Source organism: Nansenia antarctica, assembly GCF_963989245.1.
Source record: "Nansenia antarctica genome assembly, chromosome: 2".
In the NCBI taxonomy this organism is placed as follows: domain Eukaryota; kingdom Metazoa; phylum Chordata; class Actinopteri; order Argentiniformes; family Microstomatidae; genus Nansenia; species Nansenia antarctica.
Window position 1 is genome coordinate 68,568,334 of NC_137675.1, and position 17,120 is coordinate 68,585,453.

Here is a 17,120-nt window from a genome sequence, read left to right on the forward strand (position 1 = left end):
TTTAATGTACCTCTTATTGTAGCAAATAACACGAATGCCATTTTACACATCTTCCGCGTTATCACAATAGATTTATGACCCCCATATTTCACAGGCAAGTATGTTATGGTGATGGGGGTCATCCAAGCGCTCTCTCCGGACCCCGTACTCCGTGCGGTGAAGATGGCAGACCTCTCGGAACATGCTGTGATTCACAGGAGAATGTGGAAGTTCGAGGTGGAAGACCTTCAGCAAATCCTGATATGATGATGGCATTATAATGTATATTTATTTATGTCCTTATTTGTGCTAATTAAAAATGTTTTCGGTTGATAAGTAACTTCCTGGTCTGCAAACCACTTTGATGAATGCAAGGTCATCAGTAAGAAATAATGAGAGCCATGCCAGCTTAGAGTAGATGGCAGCCAATAATCAGGACAGATTTTTTTGTTTTTAAAAAAAGTGTTCATTTATTTGTGCTTTATAATCCAAATGTATGTACATAATTGTAATTAAAATTCAATAAAAAAATATACACTTTAATAGTTATATCTAGCTATTAGTGAAGACAATATAAATGTAGGACTTTGTCAACATAACTGACGTCTTAACCTCCTGTAAAGAGACAACAGCTTCCACAACTTCATCATAACTTGCAACTATTTTTTATATTTGTATCCTATGGAAATGCAAATCTGTGGACGGTGGACCTACTGAGGGCAGTATCAGTGGTGCAGATCAGTGGTTTGTACACTCAAAAAGGCACCTTTTCTAGGTAGACATACAGTTTTGCAAAGAGATATGTAAGAGATAATATACTGTAGACTAGGTAAAATGTATAATCACATACCACTTATCACTACCAGTATCACCTCCCCACAAACAATTGTCATTTGTAATTAAAGTGCATTAAACAGTATTGACAAAAAACAATCTTAAGCACAATATGGTACTGTATATGATGAACAATAAAAATGTGCATCTTTTAGATTATTCTAAATGTTATTTTAAAATAATGATTCAAGATGAGCGAAGTTCTGAGCTGTGATAAATTGAGCGCTCAAAAAACAAAATCAGTTTACAATCACCGTTTACAATCAAAGCCTTTTGTAGACCCCAAGGACGTTTCTGCAGGTGGGGCACCGATGTGTCACATCCTTCAAACCATCCACACAGAAAGGAATCAGGCAACAACCATAGACACAACTGCAAAAACAGAAGGTTAGATTATGTATTGTGCAGACCATTTGACAGTGAATATTGTAGGACTGCAAAAACATAACACTACTTTTCAGGCAAGCACACTAGATGTACTGCAGCTGGGGCTCTTGATATGGGGAGATGGTCCTACCCGAAAATGAACAAGCCAGCACAAGAGAGCCAGGTGATTGTTCCAGAGGTGTGCTCCAGGCAAGTGATCACCATTTGGGCACATGCAGGGCAATGTGTCTGCACTGGAATATCCCCATAGACCAACCCGTGCTGCACATAAACGGTCTGAACTGACACTGAGGAATAAAGAGTGTTAGACACCAGCCGCCTGCAAATTCATATCTTTACAACCAGTGTGTAGGACTCCCTGGCACTTGACATTGCTATTATATGTGAAAAGATTCCAGGACCAAAAGAGATTTTGTGGAGATGGTACTATATCATTTCAACAAAATAATGGAACATGTTTGAGTAAAAAGGATGAGGGCAATAGAATCACATTGTTGTCTAACAGTTTCAAGCTTACAACTTCAAACGGATAGATCTCAGATGAGATTACTGAAAGATTAAGACTGGTTGAGCATGAAAATGTCAAGTAATGTGATGATATTTTTTTACCTATTGGTCTGGTAACCGCATTGTGAACTGGTGGTGGGGGGTACATTGGACTATGTGTTTCTGTCGTTGGGTATGGAAGCTGTGCAGCCTTGGCATAGGCAGGAGGGAGCACAGGGCCCTGGGGATACTGGGGAGACGGAGCGCCCATTGCCTCTTCATATGACGGTGGCAGCAGAAGGTGCCCCTGAAGGCCAGCTGACTCCAGCGGGGGCGCACTTGCCATGTCTAACAATCAGTCAGCTAAACAAAACAAAACAAAACAAAAAAAGGACATCGAGACAATCAATAATAATTGCAATAATGTCACCTTGCACCAACGACTGACAGTGTAAATTAGCTAGCCGCAGCCATACTTTTCTTTACTTTGACTTGATATAAACATACCTGTAACTTAAGGTACAACACGTAGGCTACTAGCTCGCTAACGTCACACCCTGTAGCCAGGCACACCGTCACTGAGCGAACATGGTAGCAGCTTAGCGACTTGGCTTGGCTGAATAGCCCGAATAAGCTTAGCTACCCACATGAGCTAGTTATATAAAGAAAATACTGGCAACAACTACAGACTCTGGTCAGTTGAATGGTTAGTTAGCTAGTTGGTTGGTTAGTAGCTGCATCGATTATAAACCATTACTTGCCTCTATCACTCCAAGCAGAACTAAAGATTATAGCTGCCGTTCCTCCCGATGACAGGAGTTTTTTTTTTAGTCCAGCCCTCAGAGAAGGAAGTAACTGTCACATGATGCTTTAGTTCCTTGCGTCTGTTTGCTTCATGCGAACTAAACTCCGAGAGTTTGAGACATTAAACTGAGATATGAATACAAAAACATGTATTCTAATAGATGGCATTGACACAGACTACAGAATTACTGAAATGTTACAGCAGTAATCATATATGAATTAGAGTTCTAAATCTGACTGATTTGGCAAAACCAGACAGGCAAATGGTTTCCATAACTGCTGTTTATCTGGATTCCAAGAGCAAGCGATCTGGGATGGGAGGATATAGTTTCAAAATTGCAGGACCAATTCTATTGTAAATATATATTTGATTGGATGTTGTGAATCAGCTGATCTCATTTCCTGCACTGTGATGGGCCCTGATTGAAGTTATCATCTCTGTGGTTTTATTTGGATATACATTTGTGTTCTATTCGGGTGAACAATGCATTTGCAGGTAGAGTGAATGAGTCATACATTACTGCATAGCGAATTCATGAAGATTCTGTAAAGGTAAGAATATTGTTCTCGATTTGCCCGATGCGATGCTACATGAAACAGATGGCCATCAGATGAAATGTGGAGTGGTTCTAGACATAAGTGTACGTACGCGTAGCCCACATCCATACACGATACTACCATTATCATTTAGCTCTGCACCATATGTTCAGGCGTAAAGTAGGACGGTATAATAATGCAGCTTTTTGCAGCCGTTGCTAAAACGTTAAGCCAATAGTGTGTTAATTTAAAGTAAATAATGTTGTTTAACCTGGACCATGTGGTTTCTTTTGTTAATGAATAATGTTTTAGGCCTGGCCTCCAGGTTTGGAGTTTGGGGGATTCTGGAGACAGGTGTCTGCCAAACAGGACTGGTAGCTTATACGGTCAACTTCCTGGGACAGATAAACAGCAATATGATTTAGACTTCAGGCAGAAACTGGATTTATTATTGTTCAGTTGATAATTGATATCACTCACATGATGACAATAATTAGTTGTTTTTGCGTTTTTGTCTTCCAGGTGTCCCTAGCAGAACAGTAGGCATCAGGTTCAGCAAGTGATTCCACACAGTGCTTATTTTGGCTGCCCTGTTCAGCGACAACACTCTGAATTACCCAATATGTCCATCATGGACCACAGCCCTACCACTGGGGTAGTGACAATCATTGTGATCCTTATTGCTGTTGCTGCTCTTGGTGCTCTTATCTGTGGGTGCTGGTGCTACCTACGTCTGCAGCGTATTGGCCAATCTGAGGATGAAGAGAGCATTGTGGGTGAGGGTGAGACCAAAGAGCCCTTTCTAATGGTGCAGTACTCCACCAGGGGTCCTCGTGTCGAGCACAAGACCAAGCTCACCCCCAATAGCACCGAAAATCATGGTTAACTCAAAAAACACAGTGTGGCAAACACTTGTCCTCTCATTTGGTCATCGGTGATGACCAGCACTCAACATTCTTCACTTGATTGATGATAAACATGCTTTGGAAGCTCCTGACACAAACTATGAAACAACATCATGCGTTTTACGAGCCATTATTAAATCATTAATATCATAGGAAATGTTTTCTTTCTGTTTCTGTGATTGCACTGTAGATCCCATTCATGATGTGAGGCTGTGAACAGATATTGAAATAACACTTGAGTGAATGCTTGAGTTCTTGAGATTTACCTAATGTCCACCCTAATGTACACAAATGTATATTGGGTTATTTTCAGTAGATAGGATACATTTCAGTGTCCAATGAAAAGGAAGAAAAGGTGGGCACAACTGCGTCAATGCCCATTGGCAATGTATAACAATTACACAGACATTACTTATTACTTTTATAAGATGAATGATGTAGGGCCAAATGTCTGTTAAGCATACTTGAAATTGATTTGAATGTTTACCAGTATTCAAATTGAATGAGTTAATTGCCATTTCATGTTTGGCCCAGTAAGCCAAATGTTATGCCAAATGTGATGCTCTTTAAACTGTATTATGTCTGTTGGTGCTATTATAAGTCATAAGATCATTGTTTTCTTTTTGGTCCTGGTATTGCACTGGTCCTATGTTGTGCTATAAAATCTGTTTATTTAATATTACTGAAGCTCACAGCAGTTAGAAGTAGCTGCTACTTCTGCGATAGAGCGATAAAGGAGTTGAATCCTGCCAAGAAGCTACTGTACCAAGGATATAAGGGCCAATGATTGATTTTCCATGTTCTGTAATAAAACTGTTACCTTGGAAGTACCCGATGGCCAGATGTTATGGGTGCTGAGCAGGTTGATATTTGGTAAAACAATAATAATAATAAAAACATTTACATGAAGTGTAAATAATATAACACTTGTTTTCTCCTTAATCCATTTGTATCAAGTATCATTGAATAATTTAGTTATTCGCTGTAAATATCCTGCACACAGATCTTTTTTTTATTATTTCTTTCAGATCAATGATTGAATTGATTACTAAACTGGTGGGCCCATTGCTGATCTTTGTTGTCTCTAAACAGGAGAAAGAATTAATTAAAATGTGTGGAATATATTTATGCTGAGGTAGTAATTAGTGGGCTTGCTTCAGCAAGTCCAAATGTTCTTCCTATTACTTATTATTTGTGGGCTTGCTTCAGCAAGTCAAACTATAGTTCTTCCTCATACTTTTTATTGTTTACTTTCTTCCAACTTTTTCTCACTGCTACTGTCATAACAAATAGTGTCCAGGTGCCAAAATGTGTCCGGGTTATGTAATCAGGTCTTTTGAACACCATGACGCATTTGGTACTATGCCAACGCTATCATTCTGGTCATTCCTGAGTAAACTACCCCTCCTTGTTGCTCCTACAATTCCGGACATTCCTGAGTAAACTACCCCTCCTTGTTTCTCCATTAGCTCACTACCACAGATTAATGCGTGTCTTAAATCGGAAAGACAAATATTATCGCTTCGCACTTGTATAGCATTAAGGTTGATGCAGACTCACCAGTCAGCTATAGCTTTTATGTTGGCATGGGCATTTTATATTAAAACAGCTGCTACCATGCTAATTTCACAAGTAATTTGCTACACTAATATTACAGTTGTAGAGTTGGCTATTTTACACCTGAGCTCCCTAATGGCCGTCTGGAGTTATTTTGTTGTTTTGGCAATTAAAGGGTCAGAAAAGTGTTTTTGCCCCTTTTTTAGGATTACTTAAACTTTAAATATCTGGCAGTTATTGAACATTACTGTATGTTATACGAGTGTAATAACAGTGTAATAACAAGAAAAACACAAAAACAGATTTGTTTTTTGTTTTTTGTAAAGTAGATAGGCCTACAACTGTGATTGCACATAGACAACATATTTAGCATGTTCAATTTGAAAGTATAACTGTAAAACATCTGTCCAAGAAAGTTGGTGAGCCTTGGGCTCTTAGTTTGGAAAAACAGGCCAAAAAAAGAAAACTATGTACAGGCGTTTTTTGAACTCTCTCCTCTCTGGCTGTAGACACAGGCCTATGTCACACTGTTAGGGCTTTCACACCGGCAAAGAACCATGCCGGTTCGTGTTCGGGAACCTCCGAACGTTGGTGCTGCCTGGCAAACGAGCCCGCGTTCATACCGGTGTAACCAGAACCATCCGCGTCATCAACGATGGGTGATGAAGGGGCGGGATAAACAAAAATGTCACAACTAGATGGCAGCTACTTCACTGGAAAAGAGGATAATATCTTCCACTAGAGTATCTGAAATAAACACAATTTTCTATGAAACAAAACAAAAGACACTTTCTACTACTCTTACGTATCAGCTGCTCCATTACTGGAATAGAAATGGCTTACGAAATTCACGTTCGCGCATGTGTGTGTGTTTGCTGAGCATGTGAGGAAGATAGAGAGAATAATGAAACTTTTGATATTGTTTTTGATCACTAATGATTAGATTTAGATTAGATGACATTTTGTCTACTTCCTTCTTGCTGGTCTCTGCAGCCTAGAATGACACACCCACTGACCTCGTGACTGTTCTACGTTTTGGTTCGCGCTTGAGAACCACTATTTTCTGGTTCCCGCTGCGAACCAACTTTTCAGGCTCCGAACCAAGTGAGTTTCGATCTGAACGCGCCGGTCGGTTCCAGACTTGGTTCTTTGCCGGTGTGAACGCCCTATGTTAAGCCCAATTTATACTTCTGCGTAAAATCGACGGCGTAGCTTACGCCGTTGCTTGCGTAGGCCCACAGCCTACGCCGTAGGTTGACGTGCACCTCTCCAAAAATGTAACTACGCAGCAGTGCCTATACGCAACCGCAAGCACTGTGATTGGTCCGCTTGGTAGCACATGATTCCGACTCTCTCGTAGGCCAAAATGCGGAAGCCATGACAGAAATGTAATTTACTTTTTCTGTAATTACTTATTAATAACGTTTTGAAAAATTATGATAACCATCTTATTATCTTAGTTTAATGTCATTTCAATGCATCATAGAACTTTTATTTACAACAAGCATAAAAAAAAAATCGCTATTATGCTGCTTTGAGTAGAGCGCCCTATGGAAGCGTCAGGCACAGCCTTCCTATAAGGAGCGCGATTCACATTTACGAGATGTACAATCCTGTTTATTTAGAAATAAATGATTAGTTACAGGGAGCCCCATGGCTGTTCGTTGGGTTTAAATTATATTTATGATAGACATATTTAATGTTAAGTTATCTATAAGAACTGTGATTGGTCCGCTTGGTAGCGTCACATTCCGACTCTCTCGTAAATGCGGAAGTCATGACAGAAATGTCATTTACTTTTTCTGTAATTACTTATTAATACAGATTTGAAAATGTATGATAACCATCTTATTATCTTAGTTTACTGTTATTTCAATGAATTATAGACATTTTCTTTACAACAAGCATAACAAAAATAAGTTTTTTGATCGCTATTATGCCGCTATGAGTACACCGACCGTCGGCATTGTCAGAATGATAGCGATAGCAGAAGGAGGTAAACATCAGTACCTACCCTAACCGGAAGAGGCACAGCACAGGGGCATAGAAAACACACTGCCACCTAGCGATGTGACGGTGTAATTGCAGAGCGACCTACGCAGAAGTGTAAAGTGCGAGACCCCTTACGTAGGCTACGGCGTAGACGCATGTAAATTCGACGCAGAAGCTTAAATCGGCCGTAAGAGTGTAATAACAGCAGGGACGGCTGGTATCAATGGGCTAGCAGGGCTAAGCCCCCCCCTATCTTTTACAATAAATATGAGAAAGTTATTAAATTGAAGAAATATTAAAATATAATAATTGTTGAATAATATAATTCATATATAATAATTGTTAAACCTTACAACTGATTGATTTTGGTGGAACCTAGAGCAGCAACAGCACTGAATAGTCACAAAAAACTCAGGATATCTAAATGGGCTGATTTTGTACAGCCCAAACTCCTAGCATCATCTTCCAATCATTGTTGTCACATCGTGATTGACAGGTGTGTTGGCGCCGCCTTGATTTCCCGAAAATTTGGCCTAAATTAATTCAGCCCAGGCTGACTTTTGACCAATGACAGGGCGTAGCAGTACAATAACAGTACAGTGAGGGCAGGCAGACTGTAGGGGGGAGAAGAGTAGTGAAGTGAAGCAGCAATTGCGGGTATTAGTATGCACTTTTTTTTTTTATCAGAATAAAAGTCAGAAAGAAACATTTTCTGAATAAGTCCGATTTTTTTTTTTTAGAATAAAAGTCTGGAAAAAAAAGTTTCAGAATAAAAGTCAGAAAAATAAGTTTCTCAATAAAAGTCTGGAAAAAAAGTTTCAGAATAAAAGTTTGAAAAAAAAGTTTCAGAATAAAAGTCTGAAAAATAAGTTTCATAATAAAAGACCGAAAAACACCTCTGCAGGTACTCATCCATGTTAGGAGCTCTGCATGGTGAGTTTTCAAGGCGATTTCAAGACTTCAAAACAGTTGACAAAAAAATTAACATGATTTGTTCTCCCTTAACCTGCAGTGTGGATAATACACCCAGCGACGCTCAGCTCGAACTCATTGACCTGCAGTCTGATACACTACTGGCAGTGCACTTTAAGTCAGTATCACTGCTGGACTTTTCCTCTTCTCTCAAATGAGGAGAACTTTCCACACATGAGGAGGCATGCTCAGAGGATGCTAGTTCTCTTTGGATCTACCTACACATGTGAACAAACATTCTCAGTGATGAAGTTCAACAAATCCAGATACAGATCCTCTCTCACTGATGATCACCTGTCAACTGTCCTTCACATCAGTGCACTTGTTCAAGCCCAAGGCAGACTGGACTTTTCTCACTGAACACAAAAAAGAACTCAAAAATATCAAAAGCACTTGTTGCTTTTTCTACTCAGATGCTTAGCTCTGTGTGTTGTAACTTTATAGTTAGTTAGACAGTTAAAATAGATTGATTAATATGTAGATATGTCCAAAGATATTCAATTGTTAACACTAATTCTGTATGAATAGGGTCATATATTATACAATTCACTACTAAATAGACAGTGGTATAAGCACAGTTGCACCTTATTCCCAATAACAGTGACAACAAGCCTGTGGCAACACTGAACTGTTTACAATCCCGGTTAGTTCTGTAGAGGTTCACTACTCTGAATAAGAGTGTACCGTATGCCATCTGTACAGTCAGGTACATTTTTGATGTTTTATATATTTGGGGAGGTTGTCTAATTTCCTCTCGAGGGAATCCGTTTTAATTGAGTAAAAACATTGAAATTGGAACATTATTTTGGCATTTTGTATAGTGTGTATCACAGTGTTTCTGTTTTAGAGTTTTAGTACAGAACTTTTTAAAGAAAAAGAAAGCTTCCGTTGTTTACATACGAGGGGAAACTTGGAATCAGGTTGTAGTTTTAGCTCTTAACTCAAGAAAATATGGTAAATGTAGTAGGACCTGTTTCCATAGCTCATGCTTTTTGTTGTCATTTTTAGATATCTTGTTTATTTGGAAATAAAGCCAAGGTTAAGGTTACTATTTTGTAAACAACGAATGGTGTTCCCATGTCTCATTCCACGATGTTACCTCTGCATTGTCATTTTTGTGATCTATGCAATTAGTAATACAACCATGTTAAAGTAGTGTTTGTGACGAGACCATTTGCTGTTGACAATATGCTCATCCTGGAAATATATTTGTTGTGAACTGTGTTCATAGCTGGAATATAAAATGTCAGAAATCATTATTTCATATGTATTTCTTTCTGAGGAGATAGTGACATGGATTAGTTGTTTCTTTTGTATATGTGTCTGTATGGGAACTTTGTTTATTTTTCATATTCTTTTTATAGATTAGGTGCTTGCGCTCAACAAATGGGGGAAGTATTTTTGGAAATATTTTATCAATGAAGAGAGGATGTTTTATTAGGAATGAGTGAAAACGAGCTGAAATTATTTGTTAATGAATGTGAAATGAATGATTTTTCTCTTTTTGATGCAAAAAGAATCACATATCACTGGAACAAAAGATGCTAATAAAAATTGTCACATTAATTAGTTTTTCTTGTGTTTTTGTTTTGGGAATGAATACTACGTAGTGGTGAAAAGTGAGAAAGATGAGACAAATTTGACAATGACTATAAATAAGTCAATGCTAAACCATTACAATTTAATGTACTGTTGAAAGCCCAAAATATACATCATACACCAGTAGTTACAACCAACAAGGATATATTTATGACAGACGCATCTTGATGACACCCCATCATTCAGGAACATTACTGTTATGACAAATTGAGGCATACTGAAAACCTTTGGCTAAATGCCCAAAATGTAAATGTAAATGTAGTTCTACCAGCACACCAGTGTCTGTTTTAACTCAGTGTACCAGTGGTAAATGTCTCCACAACCCCCTTCCTCTCATGGTAAATTGCTTCCGTCCACCACAGGCTGTGAGCTCCCTGCTATCCACGCTATCTACTCTGAGAAATACAAGGTCACGTCCACACGGAGACAGAACCAATCTTTTTCTTTTTCATTTTAAAAAAGTTTTCCGTAAACACGAAGTCGTCTCAAGAAATATGTGCATCCAAACGAAACCTCTGAAAATACTGAAACGCTGCCACAAATTACACCAAAAACAGAGAAGAAGAATGGAGCATGCGCAAAACTTGTTCGATGAACAATCACACTAAGATGAACAATGGCGGAAAATACAATAATTATTGAATGTAATTTAATAATATTACTCAAATCAATATGTCAGCCCTTGGCCCTCCAAAGAGAACTCCTCCTCTGGCGTTCGTCACCCATCTCCTGCAGCCTCTCCTCCAGGCCCACCAGCCTCTCCTGCAGCCTCTCCTCCAGGCCCACCAGCCTCTCCTGCAGCCTCTCCTCCATTCTCAGCCGCCTCTCCAGCAGCCTCTCCAGCAGCCTCTCCTCCATGCTCAGCAGCCTCTCCTTCACGCCCACCAGCCTCTCCAGCAGCCTCTCCTCCATGCTCAGCAGCCTCTCCTCCACGCCCACCAGCCTCTCCAGCAGCCTCTCCTCCATGCTCAGCAGCCTCTCCTCCACACCCACCAGCCTCTCCTGCAGCCTCTCCACCATGCTCAGCAGCCTCTCCCCCACGCCCACCAGCCTCTCCAGCAGCCACTCCTCCATGCTCAGCAGCCTCTCCCCCACGTCCACCAGCCTCTCCAGCAGCCACTCCTCCATGCTCAGCAGCCTCTCCCCCACGCCCACCAGCCTCTCCAGCAGCCTCTCCTCCACGCCCACCAGCCTCTCCTGCAGCCTCTCCTCCATGCTCAGCAGCCTCTCCTCCACGCCCACCAGCCTCTCCAGCAGCCTCTCCTCCATGCTCAGCAGCCTCTCCTCCATGCTCAGCCGCCTCTCCTGCAGGCCCTCCAGACTCTCCTGCAGGCCCACCCGCCTCTCCTCCAGGCCCACCTGCCTCTCCTCCAGGCCCACCTGCTGGATATCCACATTCCCGAGCTGGGCCAGGACTGTCTGCCTCAGGGCCAGGAGGGTTCTGCCCTCGCTGGGCTGCTCAGACTGGGTGGTGGCTGTGGTCCGCATGGCATCGTTTCTCTGCAGGGAGAAATACATGATTGATTCACAGTTAAAATAGATTGATTAATGTGTTACATGATTGATTCACAGTTAAAATAGATTGATTAATGTGTTACATGATTGATTGACAGAAGTAAATTTCTGTTGTATTAGCTAAGAAGAAGAAGAACTGCAGGTTCCAGAAAGACCCTAGGCCTAATGGATTTATTAGCCCCCCCACTCAGTATCACCACCAGCCGCCACTGAATAACAGTGTAATAATGTATTGGCAAAAAGTTCAGCTTCTCAGCTTTCAGGAATCGTTGGAATTTTTTCCGATTGCGCAAACTGTTTAGGAATTACAGTAATGACAATGTGACGTGTACAAATGTGTCACCGGCGACACGCTCGGTTTTAAGCAAACAAACCCACATCACATCAGCCGTGTAAGTATTGATATAATTCCATAACTCTAGATCAGGTTATCATTATAAATTGAGCAAATGGAGAGGAACAAAACTTCTCAGGAATGCAACCCTGAGGCCTGGGGAGATTTACAAAAATCTACAAAGTTGAATGGTGGAGAGGAAAAAGCAGTCAGTGGGACAACATAATCTCAGTCACTCTACAAAATTGGTATATAACCAAGTGGCCAAAAATAATCCCTTAATGGAAATAATCTATCTCATATCCATAATTGTGTTTGCAACAATGAATTCAAGTGATACAGCAAAGAAAGTGTCTAGAAATGTGCTTATTTGGTTTTACTACAGAGCATTAAGTTTAGTGAAAATCAAGCACATGCAATGCAGTTTCTGCACCTTCTCTCATGTGAAGAATAGTGGCAGCTGCATCAAGTTATGCGTATTTTTGTCACCGGCAGGGACTGAGGAGTTTGTCAGTATCAAAAGAACATTATAAAAGTTGCTGAGTTGGTGGTAACATCCTAATCTACAGTGTGTAATTGATTCCTATGCAAATCAGAGACCCTATAAAAACAAAGATATTGATTCCAAAATGACATTAACTATTATCCTTGCATTAAGATGAACTCAATTCAACTTATTGAGTGATCTGTTGATGACTTTTAGCTAATTTTAAGAGTTTCATAGCAAAGGGTATGAAGACTTATGCACATGAGGTATTTCTGTGTTTAAATTTTAATACATTTGCAGAAATGTCTAAAAACTTGTTTTCACTTTGTCATTTTTTTGTATTTAGTACATTTTAAATTGAGTCTATAACACAGCAAAATGTGGAAAAGGCGAAGGGGCGTGATGACTTTCTCTAGCCACTGTATATGATGATTACAGATATACTTAAAAATAAAGCAAATCACTGACCACTTCTGACCACTATATGGACTCTTTCTTTGTTACCTGAGCTGGATAATAATGTTGTTTAATTCTGTAAAGGTCGTCCTCGATATTGAATAAAATCATAAAACTGTGGGTTGGGTTGACGTTAAAACGTTGCGTACGTAAGAAAGACAGAACGTTTACGCACAAGAATATTCTGAATTATAACGCAGCTAGTGTACGCAGGTCCCATGCCAGTTTCCCGTTCTAAATTACAATCAACTCTAAATTTTGAGCATGTGAACAAGTGTCTTGTCCCACCCTTTTAAGCCCATAGTTGCCTATAAATGGTCAGTTTAATAATTACAGATAAATATGATTCCCGATTAAACTGTACAACATATTTGAGGGGTTGTTTGGCAAAAAAATAGATCTCCGTTTGTATTTATTATCCTAAATATATATATTTTTTGTGCACTCCAGGTAACTTTTCAGGTAATATTAAAATGTATTTTACACAATGGTATCAATTTCAAGTTTCATCCTTCTGCCATCAGTCAGTTGATAATTTCTCCAGTTTATGTGTGTACGCATCAGAGTGTGCATGGAGGACCACACATTCTCCCGCCAAGTTTGCTTTTTATAAATCCCAGTTTGTGTAAAAGTGGCATGCACATTCTTTTGTGTGTACGCAACATATAAAAAACTAACTTGGAGGGAGAATGTGCGGTCCTCCATGCACACTCTGATCCATGCATTATGTGTGCAAATGTTCTGGCTTTCGTACGTATGCAAACTTCAGTGTTGCGACCACAGAAATAACCAGTACTTTAGGAGCCAGTCCCAACATTTACCTTGTTCCCCTATCTCTATAGATCTCTCACTTCTCTTTCTTCTTAACCCTCGGGTTGTGTTCATGTTTGCCCCCCCATCCTTGGTGTTCCCGGTCTAATTAGACCGGTCTGATTAACTGCTTCATATCTCCAAAACTACATGGTCAAATTTGCTAAATTTGGTACCTGGTGAAAGCTGAGACCTGTGAGATGTTAAAAAATGAACATAGATATGACCAAATTACTGTAATGTGACTAAATACACAGTAGAAATTGAATATTTCATTTCCGTTTTTGAGAATTTCAAATAAGAAGGCCAGTTACACCCTGAAACTCTATATATCTCTGCCAAACAACACATTGGATCAGTTCTTCAACATCTCAACATATACTGTGCAAAATGTGATGAGACATAAACAATGTAGACTATTGGTTAACCTGAATAACTGCAATATAGAAAGAATAGACACTGAAAATGTATTCCAAAATGAACATTTATTGTAAAACAAATTCACAGAACATCAGAATGAATAGTCGTGTGTGTGTGTGTGTGTGTGTGTGTGTGTGTGTGTGTGTGTTTGCTTGCAGAAGCAAGAAAGCCAGGACATATACTATACCATTGCCCAATCATAGCTGTTACTGTAGTGTTGCATGTGCTTATAATTCTATTTTGATGATTGGGTTGAGAGAGGAGGTACACCACAAGAACGGTGGTCAGGGTCAAGGTCTCTCTGCCTGTGTGTGTGTGTTCACCCACAGGAGTGGCATTTTGCAATCAGGTCAGAGTGTGCCTTGCAAACGTAGGCATCACATTTGTAGCATGTAAGGCTTGTTTTATTGTCTCTAGGGGCACAGAGCTTGCATCTTTGCCTTTTCTGCCCCTGTCCTTGCTGGGGGGCAGCGGCTGGGGCAGCGGCTGGGGCTTGCTGACTCCTAACCAGACTGGCAGAGGCTGGTGTGCGGGGAAGGTGCTGGCGCCTTTGAATTAGAGGAGTAGCTAATGCTTTCCCGAGCTCTGCCAGGAAGAGTCTCCTCTTGAAACTCTTCCCCCGATTCCACACTGGGTCGATCGCCATCCATACCACATATGCGTTACACGCAGACACATCCAGGATGTTGTGGAACACTGCCACTGGCCAACGGGCTGTCATTCGCTGGCAGGTGTACGTGCCAGTAAGCTGCGATGAAAGAAAAAATAAATAAGAGGTTGGAAATAATATTGAATCTGTCGTACACAAAAATGCAATGTTTCACATGAATAAAAATAAAATAAAATGCATGATAGATGAAAATATACATTACCTTATCAAGGCAGTCCACACCTCCTTTGTTGCTGTTGTAGTCCAGGATGATCTGGGGCTTCCTGTCCTCTGTGGTGCTGACAGCAGCGTCTTTGTGTACCGTGCTCATCAGGATGACATTTTTCTTCTTCTTGGGAACATAGGACACAAGACAGTGTGTGGCAGTGAAAGCAAATTTTGATGAGAGTATCTCTCTCCCTCTGGTTGACACCAGCGCAGGGGGAAGTTCAGGCTTGTTCTTCCTCACTGTCCCCACCATGGTGAGCTTGCGTTTCAACAGCTCCTGACCAAGCGCATGAGGTGAAAAAGTTATCACATGTGGTATTATGCCCCTCTGAAACGGACCATGCGCTCGTCAACTGTCACCTCAGGGCCTGGATTGTACATCAGTGGTAGGCGCTCCACCCACCTGTCCCAAACGTTTCTGATGGCAGCCAGTTTGTCATTTCGCCAGCGGGCAGGTCTTGTATCTCTGTTATCAAATCGGATAACTCTCGACAGGACATGAAACTGCTGTAATGACATAGTGGACCGGAATATAGGCCTCCCGCACTCCGCATCCCACAGACTCTTTGTAGCCTCATTGTTTGACCGATATACAATCGACAGACCTATGTAGGCTTGAAGGTCTACCTGGTCCAGTGCTCTCCATGTGTCCCCAAACACACGCCTCCCCTCCAGGTTTGTCATGTCCAGTACAATTTCCTCAATGGACTCTGGTAAAAACAGTTGGAAGCTGGACTTGATGTCATCCACACGAGATGTAGCATACCGCGTTGGTCCTGGTGTCATCCTTATGATGTTTTCCACTCTCGCTCTGCTTGCTCTATCCTGGGAGGATGAATACCAGAGCAAGTTGCCACCCTTGGACTGGAATGTCACCTCAGGTGCCTGTTCTTCAGGTGCCTCTTCCTCAGGGGCCTCTTCCTCAGGGGCCTCTTCCTCGCCGTCTGTCTCATAACATTCTGGATCGGTGTTGTCTTCCAATTCTGAGACATCCTCCTCTATCTCTGGTTCAACTTCAATCTCCTCTTCATCTGGTTCAAAAATTCGGTCGAGAGCCTCTCTGACAGATAATCGCTTAGACAGCCGCTTACTCATTGTGTTCACAGATAGGGCTTTCACACCGGCAAAGAACCGTGCCGGTTCGCGTTCGCGTTCGGAAACCTCTGAACCTTGGTGCTGTCTGGCGAACGAGCCCGTGTTCATACCAGTGTAACCTGAACCATCCACGTCATCAACGCTGGGTGATGAAGGGGCGGGATAAACAAAACAATTCACAACTAGATGGCAGCTACTTCACTGGAAAAGAGGATAATATCTTCCACTACTACAGTATCTGAAATAAACACAATTTTCTGTGAAACAAAACAAAAGACACTTTCTATAATCGTTGTTTTACTAATCAGCTGCTCCATTACTGGAATAGAAATGGCTTACGAAATTCGCGTTCGCGCATGTCTGCGCGCGTGTGCGTGTGTGTGTTTGCTGAGCATGTGAGGAAGATAGAGAGAATAATGACACTTTTGATATTGTTTTTGATCACTAATGATTAGATTTAGATTAGATTACATTTTGTCTAATTCCTCCTTGCTGGTCTCTGCAGCCTAGAATATGACACACCCACTGACGACGTGACTGTTCTACGTTTTGGTTCGCGCTTGAGAACCACTATTTTTTGGTGCCCGCTGCGAACCAACTTTTCAGGTTCCGAACCAATTGAGCTTCGGTCTGAACGCGCCGGCCGGTTCCAGGGCACGGTTCTTTGCCGGTGTGAAAGCCCTAAGAGTGAATTCAGAGCAAAGCACAAATAAAGCTTTATATAGGGGGTCTGTGAGAGTTTATTCTGGAAGGTGTGGTTCACGTGGGGGGATGGGCATATAAGCACGGGAAAGAGAAGGGTTCCCATAACAAACACCTGTTTCGTTTGATACATTTCAGTGTTTGTTATGGGAACCCTTCTCTTTCCCGTGCTTATGTGTCCATCAGAACCATACCTTCCAGAGTTATGGGAACCCTTCTCTTTCACCCCAGGTGAACCACACCTTCCAGACTAAACAATGTTTAGTCTGGAAGGTCTGGTTCGGATGGGCAAATAAGCACGGGAAAGAGAAGGGTTCCCATAACAAACACCTACTTGTTTAGTTTGAAATGTGTCAAACTTTATATATGAGG

At 41.1% G+C, this 17,120-nt stretch overlaps 2 protein-coding genes across 2 annotated transcripts; one reads left to right on the plus strand and one right to left on the minus strand.

The window, feature by feature from the left end:
- Positions 1–254: 254 nt before the first annotated feature.
- litaf (lipopolysaccharide-induced TNF factor) lies at positions 255–2,496 on the minus strand. Its single transcript, XM_080522363.1, has 4 exons — positions 2,448–2,496; positions 1,810–2,049; positions 1,331–1,487; positions 255–1,185 (listed from the first exon to the last, which is right to left on the minus strand). Exons 2-4 carry the CDS (start codon positions 2,030–2,032, stop codon positions 1,077–1,079), a joined length of 489 nt encoding a protein of 162 aa, XP_080378489.1. The 5' UTR covers positions 2,033–2,049; positions 2,448–2,496; the 3' UTR covers positions 255–1,076.
- Positions 2,497–3,361: 865 nt separating this feature from the next.
- On the plus strand, positions 3,362–3,913 carry snn (stannin; the record flags this gene model as incomplete). Its single annotated transcript, XM_080522377.1, has 1 exon — positions 3,362–3,913. The coding sequence occupies exon 1, from the start codon at positions 3,650–3,652 to the stop codon at positions 3,911–3,913; it is 264 nt and encodes an 87-aa protein (XP_080378503.1). The 5' UTR covers positions 3,362–3,649.
- Positions 3,914–17,120: the final 13,207 nt, after the last annotated feature.

Coding starts and splice junctions, on each gene's coding strand:
- litaf (XM_080522363.1), bottom strand. CDS start 2,032: ATGGCAAGTGCGCCCCCGCTGGAGTCAGCTGGCCTTCAGGGGCACCTT. Junction 1,488..1,809: donor TGCGGTTACCAGACCAATAG/GTAAAAAAATAT, acceptor TTTATTCCTCAG/TGTCAGTTCAGACCGTTTAT. Junction 1,186..1,330: donor GCTGGCTTGTTCATTTTCGG/GTAGGACCATCT, acceptor CTGTTTTTGCAG/TTGTGTCTATGGTTGTTGCC.